The 18,432-nt window shown below is 32.1% G+C and overlaps 2 protein-coding genes across 4 annotated transcripts; both read right to left on the minus strand.

Moving 5' to 3' along the window:
• Nucleotides 1-1,865: 1,865 nt before the first annotated feature.
• Nucleotides 1,866-4,499, minus strand: LOC128194887 (piriformospora indica-insensitive protein 2-like). Its single transcript, XM_052871328.1, has 2 exons — nucleotides 3,786-4,499; nucleotides 1,866-3,209 (listed from the first exon to the last, which is right to left on the minus strand). The coding sequence occupies exons 1-2, from the start codon at nucleotides 3,993-3,995 to the stop codon at nucleotides 2,007-2,009; spliced, it is 1,413 nt and encodes a 470-aa protein (XP_052727288.1). The 5' UTR covers nucleotides 3,996-4,499; the 3' UTR covers nucleotides 1,866-2,006.
• Nucleotides 4,500-8,389: 3,890 nt separating this feature from the next.
• LOC108318702 (protein CROWDED NUCLEI 3) lies at nucleotides 8,390-16,269 on the minus strand. 3 transcript variants are annotated; one of them, XM_052871330.1, is made up of 8 exons: nucleotides 15,785-16,269; nucleotides 14,455-14,664; nucleotides 13,495-13,748; nucleotides 13,127-13,397; nucleotides 12,940-13,023; nucleotides 9,994-12,032; nucleotides 8,910-9,111; nucleotides 8,390-8,823 (listed from the first exon to the last, which is right to left on the minus strand). In XM_052871330.1, the coding sequence occupies exons 1-8, from the start codon at nucleotides 16,070-16,072 to the stop codon at nucleotides 8,635-8,637; spliced, it is 3,537 nt and encodes a 1,178-aa protein (XP_052727290.1). In that variant the 5' UTR covers nucleotides 16,073-16,269; the 3' UTR covers nucleotides 8,390-8,634. The 3 variants fall into 3 exon arrangements, 2 of the variants coding, with proteins under 2 accessions (XP_052727290.1, XP_052727291.1); XM_052871331.1 differs by lacking the exon at nucleotides 8,390-8,823 and having other exon boundaries at nucleotides 8,976-9,111; nucleotides 9,946-12,032; nucleotides 15,785-16,260; XR_008246332.1 differs by lacking the exon at nucleotides 8,390-8,823 and having other exon boundaries at nucleotides 8,977-9,111; nucleotides 9,890-12,032; nucleotides 15,785-16,260.
• Nucleotides 16,270-18,432: the final 2,163 nt, after the last annotated feature.

Raw genomic sequence — 18,432 nt, forward strand, 5'->3', positions numbered from 1 at the left:
GCCTAATTTTAATTTCATTGACACGTCATTACCAATATTGTCACTCTTTTGCCACGTTTTAATTCTCTACTGTCAAATAATCAATCAGTTAACACAGTTAATCTGCATTTAACGGAAATGACTTTATTGACACAAATTTTTCTATATTTGGATGCAATTGTCACTTTTGAATCACGTGTGAACGAAAATACAACTTTTCTAAAAGGAAGAATAAATTTGACATACTTCAACTAAACTGAGGAGAAAGCAAACAATTAAACCTAATTATTAAAATATGACATTCTAATATGAAAAAAAGAACGATAAAATTTGCGTAAATATTTTGCAATCAAAATAATTGTTGAATACATTATTTAAGTAAAAGAAAGTGGAACTAGAAAGGAACATTGAAAGGAATCTATCTTAGAAGATGATGAAAAATAGAGATTATGGTGTAGTCCAAATCCAAGCAATGAGATGATGATCGCATTAAATTGTGCACAGTTGCACATTGTTTAATGCCCTGTGAAGAAATGAAGTAACCAATGTTGAAGAAAGAGAATATGATTGTCCACTTTAAACACCACAACCTCCATTAAAGGCACTGTACCATTGCTTCCACCCTACCATTTCATCATCAACATCACAACTATCCCTACACCTATAGGACCATACCTTACCCTTCACATCTCACTTTCACCCTCTTAAAGTCACAATAAATAAATAAATCTCATTGCCTCGGAAATCCAATCGTAGAAATGCCAAAGTCTCATTCTGGATTCTGTTTCCTAATTCTCCTAACATCACAGACGCATATGTTCACCAAGATATCAATATATACTACTGTCCACCAAACATACAGACAATAACTATAATTCAAGTCTGTGTAATTAATTCTTCTTGTTAAGAGTGCCCACTAGAATTACTTTTATAATTGTTTTTTAGTGTATATACTTTATAGGCAATTTTTTTTATTAATATAAATTATTTTTATTTTTAAATTTTTTAGAAATTTGTTTTTCTAAAAGTTTAATAACATTTTATATTTCAATAATAATTATCCGTTGAAATTTTTCTTTATTAATAAGACATGAACAAAATAATTTACAAAATATGGAGAGGACATATTGTTGAAACAATTCAAAATATATTATAAATTCATCTAGACGCTAGATGTAATTTTTAAAAGATCTAATTATTTAGTAGGTGTTTAAACTGTTTGTGATTTTCAAATATGTCTCTAAACTATTTCTTTTCTTGATTGGATTTTAAAACTAGAACAGTATTCTCTGGAATTATTTTTTAGCTCTTTAGAATTGTTATACAGTTATAATCTGTGACGATTTTCAAAATTACAAAAACCCAGATGAAAACAATTATATGATAAAGACTTAACTAAAATAAAAAATATATTTAAAAAATCATATATAACTGGATAACCTACCTACTAATTAAACTTTCTCAAACTCAAAATCAACTTGAATGCAGTCAATTTCTCTTAAAAGCAACCAAGTTTATGTTGATATTTTTCTTATATTATCTAAAACATGTTCATGAAAACTTGATTATCAATTAGATTAGGCAACAACTCTTGAAGGTGTGTACACGTTCTTCGGACAAAATAGAAAACAGTGAAATTAAATGATAAGTTCAATTATTTGTACGATGAAAATAAGTGTTACCAGCATACACTGTTAGGTCCTTACCCTTCACCTGTGGAACTGTAAGGAGATGTGACTTGGAGACATTGACATTACTGTTTTGTATTCCATTTGTAGAGTGGCCAATCTTGGTTTCTTCTTTCAACACTGAGAAAGCAAGTGTTCAGGAACTACTACTACTGAGCTGATAGGAACATTGTAATAGAGAAATTAAACTAGATGGAGTATATGGTAAGATGAAGCCAACAAGAAGATGGAAAAAACAGTGTCAACTTGTGTCGTAACAAAATACAGAAGTACTACAATACAGGTTGCTGTAACTAATATCCCTATGAAGTTAAAGTCAAATTTGAACTACTATCTTGATTAAAGACCTATTATATAAGAATTTAGGAAGAGAATCATGATGAATGGAAAAGTCCACCAGAAGTGATTAGGAGCATGGCACAAAGAGGCTATTGAATAGAAAGTCTTGTTAACATCACTACCATTTGTGTTAGATTCTACCAATTTGATCTGCTGCTGGCATGGTTTTACCCCAAATGGAACATTACTTGTTGCAATTGCTCCAAGAGGGCAACAAAGGTTGGGGTTGTTCCAGGCTCCAAAACGTGTTCCCATTTTTCCATAAAACTCCATAGAGAATTTAAGCTCTCCTGCAAGATTGTTACCACTAACATAGAGTGCATTGAGAGAAGGAAGAGTTGATAGTTTTGGTGAAAGGTTGCCTGTGAGGTTGTTGTCACTGAGGCGTAGAAATCTCAACCTCTTCAATTGTATTATAGACTCAGGAATTTCCCCATTTAAGCCCATGTTAGAGAGATCCAAACTGACCAAGTTATGAAGGTTTTCCCACTTCAGGATCCTGATATCTCCACCTATTGCATTGTTGGACAAAACCATTTCCTCCAAAGAATGCATCTCTTGAATGCTCAATGTCAACCCACCAGAGAATCTGTTATTCCCAAGGTCCAAAAGGGTCAGATTCTTCAGATAAGCAAATTCTTTCAACAAATTCCCCTCCAAATGGTTATTGCTAACATCAAGCTTCAAAAGGGAGGTTAAGCATCCAAGTGTTAAAGGTAAAGACCCGGATAGTGAGTTTCTACTCAAATCAAGTATCAACAAGTCACCCAGTGCAGTAAAAATATCTGGAATGTGTCCACTGAGATAGTTTTCTGCAATGACAAGCCGATTCAACTTTTTCAGGTTGCCAATCTCTGGTGGAATTTCACCTGTTAAACCATTTTCTAACAGTACTAGGGACTGAAGCTTCTTTAGGACACCAAAACTTGAAGGGATTTTTCCAATGAGACCTGTGTTTGATCTAAACTCAAGTGATCTTAAGCTGCCAGCCAGATTTTCCCAGTTTGCATTGGGGATTGTAACCTGATGCCTGCGTTGTGATCTAAAGCATTTGAATAGGGATAGAGTTTTGAGGTGCTTCAGCTCAAACAAATGTGGTCTGAACTCCAAATTTTTGGCACAACTTAGAGAATTCTCGTAGATTGGTCCAATGTTCAAGACAGTAACATACCAAAATCCGTCAAACAGATCACAAGAAACCCCCTGCAGCAGAAAACAATACTAAATATCAGTCAAACAATGTTTTGAATATCATGTACTGTTTTGGAACATTTTTTTAAAGAGAACATGGCCTAATAGGAAACAGATACAGTGACTCAATGCATGCAATATTTTGCAAGGACCAAATTAGTTACTGGAAAACAAAGACAAAATAACTGAGGTTCATACTTTGAAGCCATCATTTTGAAAAAAAAAAAACAAAAAAATATTTAAAGAAGAACAATTCAGGACTCTGTATAATTCTAAAAACTGAGCCAAGTGATTTTCTTTTATTTTCAGAAGGCTTGCTGCAGAATGCCAAGTTCACCTCACAGTTATATGTAAAAAAAATTCAAGGCCTTGTATACTGACATAGTAATGATAAGTTGTTACCCTGAAATCTGTAAGGCAAAAGATAATAAGAATTTGAAATTCTTGAATGCAAGATGGTCTTATAACTTCAACCAGAAATAGTTTAAATAAGGTGCTACACATTTCCACAGCCAATATAAAGGTAGTTGCTATGAAATTTTGCACTTTGATGTATAGTCATTCAGAGGGGTCAAAACTGAAAAGCACCTCAATAGGAGTCCAACCACAAGGATCTGGATAGAGATCTGAGCCATTCCACCAGTTACCAACAAAACCTTGAATGGTGGAGAATAGAGCATCTTTCTCAGCCTTCTCCATAGGAGCTTTGTCAAGTTCTACTTGTCCATGACACCAAGCACTCAGAGAGATGATGAAGAGAGCAATGATGACATGACCAAAAGCCTTGAAGTTCCTCATGAGGTAAAGAGTGAAAGCAGCACTACCATGAACAGGATAAACTCAAGGTGTGGATGGAGCAAAATTGATAAAACAAACACAAGCAAAAGGAGCTATTTTGGCCTGAACTCTATTTCACAACTTGCATTGTGATTTTCATACACAATTCACTATTTGACATAGAAACAACATCGAACTAAATTACAAGAAAAAGGACAGACAAAGGAGGAGGAAGAGCAGGTGACTTACTCCCTCAACAGTAAGCAAGCATGTCAAGACAAAAGAAATACCAAGATGGGTCCCTATGGGAAGCAAGGGACATTTTAGCCAGTGGTATTTGATAAAACAAATGGAGAAGATTCTTGCATCAGGAAAGGAAGAACAGGATCCTAAAATTGTGTTCAAAACTTAAGAGGAAAAGGAGAAGAATAATGGTAGAGGAAAAACAAATGCATAACAAGAAACCTGACTTCTTTTCCTCTTTGTGTTTATGGAAAAGCTAAGGAAGTATATAGCAGATATAAGGGAACAACACAATATGTTCTTGTTAGCACAGTTCTCGAAGCTCAAAGTCATAATATTAACGAGCCTACGAGCCTAATATGGCCAGAGCTGTATCAAGTCTATATAAGATGAAAGCGAAATCTGGTCTGAAAATGGCACACTCTTTCTGATTCAATTATTGAATGTCACATTATTAGCATTATTATCAATGCACTTCAATACTTAACATATACGTTGGAGTTAGGAAGTAATCGTTGGACCCATAAAGAGAAGGTTGATCGGAAAGATACATACACAAATGAAATCTGAGCTCACACGAGGGGATTGATAGAAAACTTTAAGACAATGAATTAATAGATCTTTTTTCATCTTAAGATGTTCTACTCTCTTATTTCTATCCAATGTGGAACTTAGACTTAGACTTGTATTCCAGTGATAATAGAGTGTATATATCTTTTGACCATTATAAAAATTGCAAACTAATGAAAATATGTATTAAGAACCTAACTCAATCTCAAGGTGGAACTTCCAAGAAATAGATATACTTTAAGATGTCTGATTAGATTAGATTGGTTAAGGGTATTATGAAGAAATTAAAGTGTGAGAAAAGTGGCATTAGTAGGGGACCATATCATGCATGCAAAAAATGAAAGGTGCATGTAAGTGCATGCAAGACAAAGTAGGCTTTTATCTGTTATTGCCTTGTTGTCTTGTTTGGTGGTGGTGGCCTGGGGGGTTTTAACAGCCCTCTGAAACTGCAGAGGGTAAAAAGGACAACATATCAGAGTGGCTTTGAAAACTGAAGCTAACCATATTGTTTCATTGCATTGCATTGCATTGCGGTTGGATGATGAGGACCACATTATTTTCTACCAAAAAAACCACTTCTGAGTTTTCTTATGCTAAAAAGTTTTTGGTCTGGGGTGTGAATGCAATTCCTGTCTCAGCAAAAGGAGAAGAAAAATGACAGTAATAGTATTAAGTTCGTTGTTTCCCAAGCTTTCTGCAACATTGTTGTATGATTTATTTACTGGGAAAATGTTGTGCGGTTTATCAAACGTGAATAATCATTGAGTGCCTTTTCTTTTGTGTGTGTTTATGCTAAGGAAGAATTTTTGCTTTATTATATATTTTGACAAAAATAGAAAACTTTCATGTCTTTGTTCAATTACCTTGATAATAGTTCTAAAACAAACCTTCTAAGTGGTTTTTTCATGTATGGTTGAAGTACAAAGTATTCAGATAAATTTGAAGTGCTGCAAGTATTGGATATGGTTTTTGTTCTTTTGTAACTAAATGATTTTGCAGTGACTTAATTGAATTCGTTTGAATTCGTAGTTTTACACAAAATAAGTTATACAGCATTATATTGAGCTGCATGTTAGGTAATGAGTAATAACTACTGTTTTCTTGATAACTATTTTCAGACATTATTTTCATTTCCACTTTTAAATAATATAATATAATAAGATGTCTGAACAAAAGTCAATATATCTCATCTGATAAAAATAATTATCTTAATTTATTTTACTAAAAATATGAAATTGAAAACATTTAAAAATAGGGATAAGAATAAAAAACTATTATTTTTTTATAAAGTGTTTTAAAAATAAAAGAGAAAAGGGTGAGGAATCCTATATAGGCATTAGCCAAGCTGCAATAAGTTAAGGCCTAAGCCTAAAATTAGGTTGACAAGTCCTTTTCTTCCCTATGTTTCTTCGGACTACCCTCTCGTGAGCACAGACAGTAAAAAAAAAGAATAAATTATTTAGTTTAACATATTATTTATTATAAAAAGTATATAAAATTTACGTAATAATATCTGGAAAAAATTAATATAAACAATACATACATAGTTGATATTTAATAAAAAAAATATTTAGTGACCATTAATTTAAATTTAATTATGTCAGTGTTTAATATGTGTTAAGAGAATTCATATAAAATTAATTTAATATAACTATCTTTGGTTTGGACGATATTTTATAATTTTTCTTTGCATAAATAAAGTTTGAACTATGTTATAATATGAAAAAACAAGTCCGCATAATTTTTCTTTAAATACACACTAATCAAATAAATTTGATTTCAAAAGAGTTTATAAACCTCTCCATATTACTAGTATTAATCTCTCTATTTGAGTGTTAATTTCTTTCAATATCTTAAGTATTAACCTTTTTAGGTTATAAATATCAACCTCTTTAAGTAACACAAGAACATATTCTCTAAATAACATAAGTTTAACCTCTTTAAATATATCATAAGTACAATCTTTACAGATTTATGTTCTTAATTTGAAGAATCTTATAAAGGTTTATCACAAAACGTGTTGACAATATGAGGGATTTCTCTTCTTTCTTCCTCTTCAATGCAAATGACATTGAAGGTTTTATTTCAATCTCATCAATGTATTGTTAGTAGTGGGTTTTGAGCCTAACTCAACCTCACAAAACCGACTTGTAGGGTGAGGTTTGCACCCACTTATAAACTAAGAATTGATCTTATCTCTAGTCGATGTGGGACTTCCAACATGTATATCAATATCTTTACATTCATCATTTCAAAAGAAAGTTACTCATGTAATCTTCAAGATAATCTTTAGCTTTTCTTCCTTGAAATATGTTGTATATGAGATTTCTTCTTTTTATTGCTTTCTTCCTGTGACATCTATATTTGTAGTTTTCAAATCATATATGACTGTTGAAACTCTTGAAACAGAGAACATTTGATTTCATCTAAGCATCTTTATGCGCATTGCTTCATAAGGAAAAATCTTGGTAGTCTTCAACTTTATATTTATCTTTTCTTGCTCGAATCTCTTATATAATGAAATAATATCTTTATTAAGCTTTACTTCAATATTTTCTTCTTTGATGTGGAATGTTTATATATTAAATTCTTAAACGTTCAAATTCTTTTTCACTCAGCTAAAAGGGAAACTTAGTAACACATTTTGTTAATAGTAAAATCAATGTTTGTCTTAAAGCAGAGCATATAAAACATTTCTATATTTATTTAGAGATAAATGACAGTTGATAATTAAAACAATTTTCAATTCCAATATATATAATTTTCTTATGAAATTTTTTTTTAAAATTTATTTATCTAAAAATAATTAAATCGTTGTAGTTATCAATTAATTTCATAAAATGAACCAATGACAATAAATGATAGCAAAAGAGAAAATTAAACTCATAACATCATTAATGCAACAACAAGGTGTTGCAATTGTTTAATTGACGGACGAATATATATTTATGTCCTCGTTTAATTTTTAATATTATATTCTTAATTGATTTTTTACTTTAAAATAACATTTTAATTAAGATTTTTTATAATTAAATTTATTAAGTATGAGAAGAAAAAATATAATAAAAATAATTTTTTAGTAGTATGAATATTTTTTGAATATTTTAAAATGTATTATTCACCCAAATTAAATCAACATTAATTATCAATATCAATACTTAATCTTAACTATCATTACATTACTTTATTTTATACCATTTTGGAATTTAAAAATTTTTTATTTAAAAGTTTTTAATTTGTTATAGTAAAATTGTTAAATAATTTATTAAATCATAATTATTTGCTGATATAATATTTTTAACAAATTATACTTTTATGTTCTTCATATTTATAAATGTTTATATTTTTTCCTTAATATAAATTTAAAAACTCTATAATTTTAACTAATTCTATATTTTATATTGCATTTCTTAAATTATTTTTAGAAAATTATTTCATGAATAATAATAATAATAATAATGATAATATAATAAAAGTTTTTTTTGTATCTTTCAGATTTCTTTTTAACATACCATTATAATAATAAAAAAAGTATTCTTAATTATTATACAAAACTAATATTGCAAAACCAAAGTGTATTAACTTTAAGTTACAGAGTTGAATAGGCTGTAAAAATGGATTACCCCTTTAGTTCTTCATTTCTGGAAAGCATTGACTTCCTTAGCAGCAAATCTATTTTTGCAAGAAAACAGTTATTGAGAACACAGGCAGCAGAACAATGCTTCTCAACTGCCAGTAATAAATGCCAAACAAACATGGATGCTACTCCAATCTAATATTACATGCCTAATCTCCTAAATAAGGAATCATAACATTTGTATATCTAATGTGATATAAATAAAATATATCACGTTGTAAAAAATCTGAAGATCTTCTTGCCCATGGACACCTCACCCAGATGTTCCTCATCCTCATCCTCGTAATCATCATCATTTTCAACATCATGGATTGTGCTTCCATCTTCGTCTCGATATTCTGATGTACCATTTTCCTCTGCAGCACCATTGTCATCAACAATATCTCTTGGTACTTCAAACTGAAAAAAAAAATAACGTGTAAAAATAAAATAGAACGTATGTATAAAAAGTTTGGTGAAATCAATCATCACAACAAGGCTGTTACCCTAACAACTCTTTCATCTGAGACCTCCACAGTTTTTGTTGTTGTGACCTGCACCGTGTTTTTGTCTTGTACTTGTACATTGTCATCAGCTGCTAATGAGGTTTCAACAACTTCGGGTCTCATCTCCCCCTCCACCACAGCCTCTTTCCCCACACTTCTTGTTGCATTTGGTAAGGCCTGTTTTGATGAACCTTCGCCCGCACTGCTCCAGAAAAGCCGTGATATCAGAACAATAAAGAAAAATATGACCACAGCTCCAAATATAAACAGACATGATGCATGATGGTTTTGCTGCTAAATATATTTAACAGCCACAAGAAAGACACTTGCAATAACAACCCCTTAAAATCCTCACATAAATCCAAAGGCATTAAAACTCAATCAAGCAGTTCAATTTCCTACGGAGAAAGTATCCACCACACCACAGCTGGACAGCCAAGTAAATTAGTGCTGTCTAAACCCAAAATTGTTTTGAATTAGGATCTTTTTAAGTTCAGTAAAAAAAAAAACTTCTGAATAATCAACAACAAAGCATTATCTCACTATGTAAGGTCAGCAACATGGATTTAATTGCGCCATTGGACTCCGTTAAAGACCAAATTCTTAAAGATATTATTCAGCATGGGGCCATATCAACAAATATAGTTTTTGACCTTTCATTATTAGTAAAACCAATTTTATTTTAATAAACATACTACAGAACAAAAATTGCCATACTTAGTATCTGAATTTAGTGTTTATGCCCATATAATATTATTAAATAATCTCACCACCTGAGTGATTTACGCTAAAATACAATTTCCCAACCACAGTAATAATGAGAATATAATAAATGTCATTCTTGCTATTACAGAAATCTACCTATCACAATAGCAAATATCAATTGGCCTTCAGAAATCAACCATAAATTTATTTCAAACATATCATTGCTTTCAAGTTAATATAAATCTAAATATTAGCCGTGTATATTCAGTTCACACCTCACCCAAGAGAATCCCTCCAATAAATACACAACCAGCATAAGATATAACGTAACCTGCTACTGGTCCCAATATGGCCTGATGAGACCTGAGAATAAACTTACGTCTTGTGCTGCCTAAGATTGTATCGTTTCTCCCCAGTAACCTGAGCTGGCGGAGCAACTGTTTGCCTCTTCTTCCTGCGCCCACCAGCTGTAATACTCTCTGATTGCCCTTCACTATCACCAGCAGTCTGTTCACTTTCTGTAACTCTAGAAGTTTGTGCCCGTTGACGCTTCCTTCCAGTGTTGGCTTTCTCAATGTGACTGGAGTCTTCTGGACTGTTTTCTTTGGCTAGAAACTCTCTGGCCTCTTCAACAACAGCCTTCACTGAGCGTGTTCTAGCAATTCCAGACTTGCTTTTCCTCCCAGGTCTGCCCCTGTGAAGCTTTGGAACAGACTGCTGAGAATCATCTCGATCTCCATCAACAACACTATCAACCCGGCTGTGATCACCTATGGATAGGGAGATTTCATCCCCAACCTCTTTATCAATGTTATCAGATTGGAGGTGTGGCATATCTAGAGAGTGATATGCAATCCCAACTGCTGGTTGACGTTCATCAAGACTAACTCTAGCTCCTTCTATGTTAGGAAGAGATGCAGGCTCATCTGCTTTGTCTACACTATCATTCACATCTGAGGGTGATGTCTCAGCCATGTCTGAAGCACTAATAGCTTCAGCTCTTTTACTTGGGGACAGTTTGAAAATCTTGGATGTGCATTTGCGGAGCCAAGACACAGGTCTTACAGATCCAGAATTGTTAATGTCAGATGTAGCTACAATGTCCTGGGAGTTAGGAGGCTTATAATTCAGAACAGGGGAAATAGGCAAAGGAATGGCCACACTTTCCTTCAAGTCACGTAGTTTAGTATCAGATAAAACAAAGTTCCCAACAACTTCACCACAGACCTTGCAATTCTTCAGATTCTCAACAAGTTCAAGAAAACTTTTTCTTTCAGCCACAAGGCATTGACGTTCTTTCTTAACTTTCTGACTGAGATTCATAAGCATTTCAGAATCTTCACGCAGTTCAAGTTGGCCTGACTGAAATTGCTGCTTGTTCAATTCAAGTTCCTTCCTTTCATTTTCTAATCTAATCCCCTCAGCCTTTGCTTCTTCCCATTCCCTCTCAGAAAGATTCTTCAATATGTTAATATTGTCAAGTTCTCTTTGCATTTTCTCCTGAAAATTTCTCTCTCTTTCCTGCAAATCTTCCTCCATTTCTTCCTGTTTTTTCTGGATTTCATTCTCAAGATTCCTCATCTTTGATTCAAAATCTTGAAGCATTTTAGCCTGTTCATTTTTCACCTTTTCAGACAACAGGTGTTTCTCTTGATTCATTGAATCTCTAAATGATTCCTTCTCCAATTCAAGCTTCTCCAGCTCTTTCTTTCTTTGTTCTTGCATACTTTGTTTCTCGCTTTTCAATCTTTCTTCTTCACTGTTCTGAAATTTTCTTAAACTTTCTTTCTCCACATCAATATCATGCTGCTTCCTAGTAATTTCTTCTCTCTTTTCATCTAGTACTTCCCACTCTTTCTCAAACCTCTCTCTCTCCTCCCTTAAGTTTTCAGCTTCCTTCACAAGAGAGTCCTTCTGCAATCTGGTATGCTCTATCTCCTGTTTCAGTTCCAATCGCAATCGAGAATTCTCTAACCTATCATCCTCAGCAAGCTTCAAATTCTCAGTCTCTTGGTGTATTTGCAGCTCCTGCAGAGAAATCTCAGCTTTTATCCTCTGAAGTTCAGCATTTAAATTCTCCAGGCTCTCCCGATCAGCAACCAATTGTTGGTTTTCCTTCTCCAACTCTTTCTCCTTGATTTTCAGAGTCTTTTCTTTCTCCTTTAAAGATTTCAATTTTGCTTCAATCTCCTTACTTTGTTCTTTTATTCTCTCAGCCTTCTTACTCAAGGCCTGCTCTTCTTTTTCAACCTTTTTTCCCCTATGGTTGATTTCAGCCTCCCTCTTCTCCAAGGCTTCCTCCTTGCTGCTAAACTCCTCAAGAAGGGATTTCCGCTTGTGTTCCATTTCAAAATCAACCTGCTGCAACTGCAAATCCAGTGTAGCCTTTTGTTCACCAAGGACCTTCTGGATCCCCTCCTGTAGAAACCACAAATTCAACCGTCAGAATGCCATAAAATCATGCAAGTAACTAATGTCAAACATGTACACTTGTGATCATAATTTTTTTTTTTATGATTTTGAGTTTATATGGTGAGTTCCCACTTTCAATTTCTTTCCTTACTTTCACTTGAGAAAAATTGTGTAGAGTTGTCCTTCCCAAAGTAAACCTTAAAAAAAATTATCACCATGTTGACCATAAAGTAATTCAGTTAAGCAAATAAATCTTTAAACTATTATCTGCTAATGTATAAAGACAAAGCATGGCTTCTGCGTTTGGTCACTCCCAAAACATTATCCTTAAAAATGTAGTAAGTTCTTGTCAGTGGAAAAGATGGTTTAATATTTTATTATCCTGTAGAAATATTAAAAGAAAAAAAAATGAACTGACAAAATGATGTTACTCAATAATAAATTTGTCAATTTTAATATGAAATACACAAACGAAAGCAGATATGTCAAGATGCAAATGTAAAAGCATAGCACTTGTAATATCACAGTCACAGTTTTCAATTGTGAACTAATATCTGCCTGAATCATTGCACAAATGCAGAAACCAAAAGAATCCTTAGCCCTGGGAAAATTCATTCATTCAACATGGAATTTATTCAGTGCTCTTAGAAATTTGTAAGCATCATGTCATCTGATTTTACTCCACAAAAATACCACTCTTGGACCTCAACATGAGCGAAAGCATATGGGCAGGGGTTAAGCATCTTCAAAATCTATATATTTCAAGACGAATGTCTGTCTCACTGATATCATTTTGAATTTCATTTCTAGGTCATGTGTGCTAAGTAATTATTCATTGATGTTATGTAATTTTTTTTTTTAACTTTGCACATCATTTTATTGCATTGCATAGCAACCAGATTCCTGGACTTACTCTTTCTCTAGAATTAAGTTTTGATTCCAATGCAAACAATTCTTTCTCTTTCATCTCCAGCATGCTCTTCAAAGAATCCACTTTCTGAAACCATAGTCACAACATACAAGGAATGGAAAGTATAAGCAAAATACAAAAAAGCAGAAAACAAATCGTCAAGACACAATAAAAAAAGCCTGAACCACACCTTCTCTTCCACATTTATATTAGCTATTCTTCTAATAATCTCAGCTTCCTTTTCCTTCAATAAAGAACTAGATGAATTAACCTTTTTCTCCAACACTTCCAGGTCTCTTTCTTTCTGTTTAAGGTTGTTCTCGGTTTCAACTATCTTCTTTTCTTTCTCACTGATATTTTGCCAACCACTGGATAGCATATTTTCTCTTTGCTGTAGCTTCCTTTCCCACTCCTTCAAATCTTCCCTTTCTTTATAGAATGTTGCATCAAATGATTCTCGACTGCATCATAGAATACCAACTTCATGTTAAATTGCAATGCATAAGAGGTCAAAAAATATAATGAACAGAACCATCATAATGTAGAGAAAGAGCATACTCAGTAGCTAAAGACAAACGCTCCTTTTGAAGCAAACTTTCACGAGCTTCAACCTCTTGCAATTTCATATCCAGCTCTGCATTTTTTCTGTTCACCTCAGCAAGCTTAGCCTCTGCATCAAGCAGTTTCTTGTCAACCACTGAAGACTTTTCTTCAATTCCATCAACCAACGCACTAGCTTCAGCTAGCTTTGTATGGGAGTTAGACTTGACTTGGACATGCTCTTCTTGCATTGCACGCAGAGCTCTCTCAAGCTGCAATTGAATGATTTTCGCAACATCAATATAAAATAAAGGCACCATCTAAACAAGCATCTCAAGCTCCAACCCTAACATGAGAAACTCCAGAAATGTCATACAGATCTGATCATAAAATTGAAATAGAAATAAATTGGTAAATGATAGGTACCAGAAATAAGAAAGCACAGTACAGCTGAACAATCACTGTATTAGTAATGAAATCAGGACTGTATCCGGGTTCCTATAAGTAAAGTACTGAACAATCTGAAGAGTAATAAAGGAAAGAGAACATGCATCCATGGAAACAGTAAGGCCAGAGGTTAAAGAAGATGATTGATATTATCACTATTTCTATTCTCTGATGTTTTCACCATTTCCTATACCAATATTTGAAAAAAGGAAAGCTATTTAAATAAGGTGACCTTTTTGTAATAATTAGAAAGGCGGGAACCAAAAACAGATAAAACTTAAGTTTTCAGTGCACCATAACATTCTTATATCAATTGTGGTCTTTAGGGAAAGGTAATGCCTAAATACTCCAAAATGATGTCATGGAAAGGGGTGAAGAAGTGAGGAAAAATTGAAGCCCAACCGATGATAGGCTCTTCTTCCAACACTAACCAAATTAAAAAGGATGGCAACACAACAGAGGAAAGTAGAAATGCAAGCAAGTACGCAAATATAACAACAATGTAATTGAAGAAGAAAACAAAAAACATACATCAGCCCCACATTGCCTCTCTGTGCTCAATGCTTTCCTCAAATTCTCCTCTCGCTTCTCAACTTCAAACAAGGCAATTAAATGTGCTGACTGTTCTCGTTTTAGAATCTCCTCAGTTTCAGCTAGTTCTTGCCTCAGCTGGTCAAACTTTGAATTCCATTCTTTCTTCTCAATCAATAGCAGGCCCATGTTGTACTGGTAGTCAAAAAGCTATGAAAAAAATGAAAGAAACAAAATAGTTTATCAATGAACAATCATCAGAAACAAAATAATTCATCAATGAACAATCATCAGAAACAAAATAATTCATCAATGAACAAGCATCAGGTAGATGACATTATATCCACAATATACAAAAACTCTGCAACCATAAAATATTTTAGAATTTATAATGCAGAGGCCACCCAAGGAATTTGCTTCTTTACACAAAATGATATGTTTTCGTACTTCTATTTATATTCAGTATACAATACCTGTTCGGAGTTCATTTTGATATCATAATAACATTTGCATAGCAACTAGCTTTTAATGTGTTGGAAACTTTGAATCAGCAGGTTTAAAGGAAATTAATGTAACCAAGAGTCAGAATTACAATCTGTCATAGAACGACATGAATTACCTTATTCCTACTGCACTAAGTTTCTCAACCTTAAATTTATCATTTGACTCGAAGCTCCAATCTTCAAAATTACTCCCTTAGGTCCTTAATCTATAAAGGGCATAGTTTAGAAAAATTTGGTCCATCCAAAGTCAAAACCATGTCATAATTCCAGTCCCTGTTGTATCAACCATTGATATGAAATAGCATAAAATGATTTGCCTTCATCACTCTATCAACTACAACACACTTGTTTCAATAGGTTTCTGTTGCAATCCACACTTGCAGGTACAATATCACAGTTTTTTAAGTCTCTACAACTGAATTGCAACTAAAATCACAGCCACATTTTCCAGTAATTTCTCCAACACATCAAGGGCTTCTTTTAGGGATAATCGGGGGATCTAACCAAAGCTACTTGCTCTCAAGCTGCTACTTAAATCAATCAAAAATTCTTTCTCTAAATTACATAAGTACCAATAGCTATGTTAATATCAATATTAATAACATTATTAACCGACTGCAACTATAGATTCAAATTAATCAATCATAAATATCAAGCTCTAAACGCCAATCAATCATAAATTTAAACAAAATGTTATCCTTAAAAGCTAAACAAAAACCATAAACAGATAAGGTTTTGCTATATGGCTCGAATAAAAACACAAAACTCTATAAACGCGCCTCAGATCAATATCGGTGAAAATTCGCAAAACCTTCACCGAGTCTAACCTCTCTTTCGAGCCTCGAGACCTTCTCCACAAGCGCTTCATGGTCCTTCCTCTGCATCACACTTTCATCCAGCAACCCTAACTCCGTGAACCGCCTCCAGTCCTCCGCGTTACCCGTGTCGAACCCCACCGCTATGGTGGTTTCGGTCAGAGACCCCAACGGCGGCGGCGGCGGACCGTCGACGACTGCCTTTTCCTTCGCAGAGGCTGAACCCGTCGCAGCACCGCCTCGGTGCAGCGTGAAAGGTGCAGCGGCATTGAGCCACACCTTTTTCTGCGGCGTGAACATTGCACCGTAACCGAAAATGGCAGGAACAGATGCGGTGCGGTAGAGAAAAATGAAACGACGGTGAGGGTTTCGTCGGAAGAAAAAAGGAGGGAGGGATCGTGTTTAGTTTGAGGGAAGTATGAAATTTTAGAAATTGAAAAGGGTTTAAACGTGATGTGGAATAGAAGTGTGTACTTTTAAGAGTGGTTTGTACACCAATTTGTGGAAAAGAAGTGTGTACTTTTAAAAAAATTAAAAAACATTTATTAAATTTTAAATTAAAACCAAAATTTAAAAAATATATTAACCGACTTTCTTAGTAATAAAATTATAATATATTAAAAATTAAATAAGAAATAAAAAAATCAACTAAAATTCAAAAATAAATTTTTTTTATTCGACTTTTCGAAAGGTTAAAAAATAAAAAAGAATGGAAGAAAAGAAGAAGAAAAATTAATTTAAAAGAAATTTAAGTTTATATTTATAATTTTGAATATATAAAAAGAAAAAGAGATACAAGGAAACACCCATAAATTGATAAATAATGATATATTTATTTAATATAGAAAACTTTAACTTGAATTTTTTAAAAAGTAATAGTGATAATAAAATAAAATAAAAATATGAAAATGAAAACAAAATAAATCTTATTTAATGAAGTTTTTATTTTAGCGTTCCAGAAGTTAATAAAATTATATAAACAAATAAATAGAGATATTATATAGATATTTACTTTATACAGTAGTAGATGGTAAATAAATTTATATTTACATTATTATCTCAAATTGGTTAGATATTTATATATGCCATGTGAAATTTAATGTAAAGAATGGATTTGAGTAGATTTTTTCCTTCTCTTTCAATAGAAACCTTCCAAATGTAATTACTTTGATTAAATATATATTTCTTTTACAAATTATCTTTGTCCTTTTCTACAAATCTTTCCCTGTAAATAGAAAACAATCTCTCACATTTTTATCACAAATTTCTAATGTATCACTTTAATAAATAAGGTAAAGAGGAAGTGAGATTAAACTCTTTTTATTTTATTAAGTTTTTATTTATTTTGAATTATATATTATTTTATTCACTCCATTTAACTTATTTTTAATTGTTATTCTATTTATTTATTTTTATTTATATTATTTTATTTATCTTCACTAACTAATCATTTTACTTCAAGTTACCACTAGTCATATTGATTTATTTAATTTAAATTACCTTCAATTACACATTGATTCTATTTATTTATTTAATTTAATTTATCCTGGTCTTATTTATTTATTTTATTTATAATTTATCTCCAATATTGATTCGATTTATTTATTTTATTTTATTTATCTCAACTTACGCATTAGTCATATTTATTTATTTCATTTAATTTATCTTCAATGTACTGATTCTTTATATTAATTTATATTTTTGTTATTATATTTGTTTATAACATTCTATTCCATATGTAGTTATTTTTTTAAAGTTCTTGTTTTGATTCTTATTTTATGATTCGAAAAGTAAAAGTAAATATTATTTTATTTAACAAGCTTGGATAAAAGGAAGTCACGTATGTTATTCTATCACATATGTTTTATTGTCTGGATAGTGTACATATTATTGGTTAAGAATGTAGTCATCATATTTTATGATATTTGAAAATGTTCAAGAGTTTGTAAGTTAAGAAAGAGTCTTAAGTATATGCTTTAAATGAGTTGAGATCAAACAGATGCCAGTGTTTATATTTGGAAAGTGGTAGTTTGGTACACTTCGGAATGAAAGATACAGACCATGGTGGAATTTAAGAATGTTTTACCAAGTAGATAAATATCTGGAGACTAAAATATTTATAGGTCAAACTTAAGAGTATTTAATCCTCATTAATATTGTTAAAGTTAAGTAGTGAGTATATGCCTATTTTATAAGCCAGTAAATAACTAATATTATTGAGAAATAAATTATTATGATTGTACCGCCCTTTTTATAAGAAATACTCAACTATTTAATCACTTTTCAAAGTAATTTTTGATGTTCACAATGAATCATCACAATTGAATATGAATCCATATGTTTAATAAAATGAGATTAAGTCTTGTGGTTATAGATCAAAATTTAGGTCTCAATGTTTGTATTGTTTGTTGAATTTATTAAGATTGATATTTAAGACTTAAAAAGACCTTACTCCTTTCATATTTTTAAGACTTAAAAAAATTTAAGATCGATATTTAACATTGTAGAATGAAAAAAATTAACAACTCTACATATACTATGTAGAATTAAGTTATCAAGTTGTAAGACACTTCACATATATTAAAAAAAATAACTACCCACGCAATATGTAAAATTAAACTATAAACATTTATGATATTGATTTTCAATTTCCTTTATGA

Source organism: Vigna angularis, unplaced genomic scaffold, assembly GCF_016808095.1.
Source record: "Vigna angularis cultivar LongXiaoDou No.4 unplaced genomic scaffold, ASM1680809v1 tig00000386_4, whole genome shotgun sequence".
In the NCBI taxonomy this organism is placed as follows: Eukaryota; Viridiplantae; Streptophyta; class Magnoliopsida; order Fabales; family Fabaceae; genus Vigna; species Vigna angularis.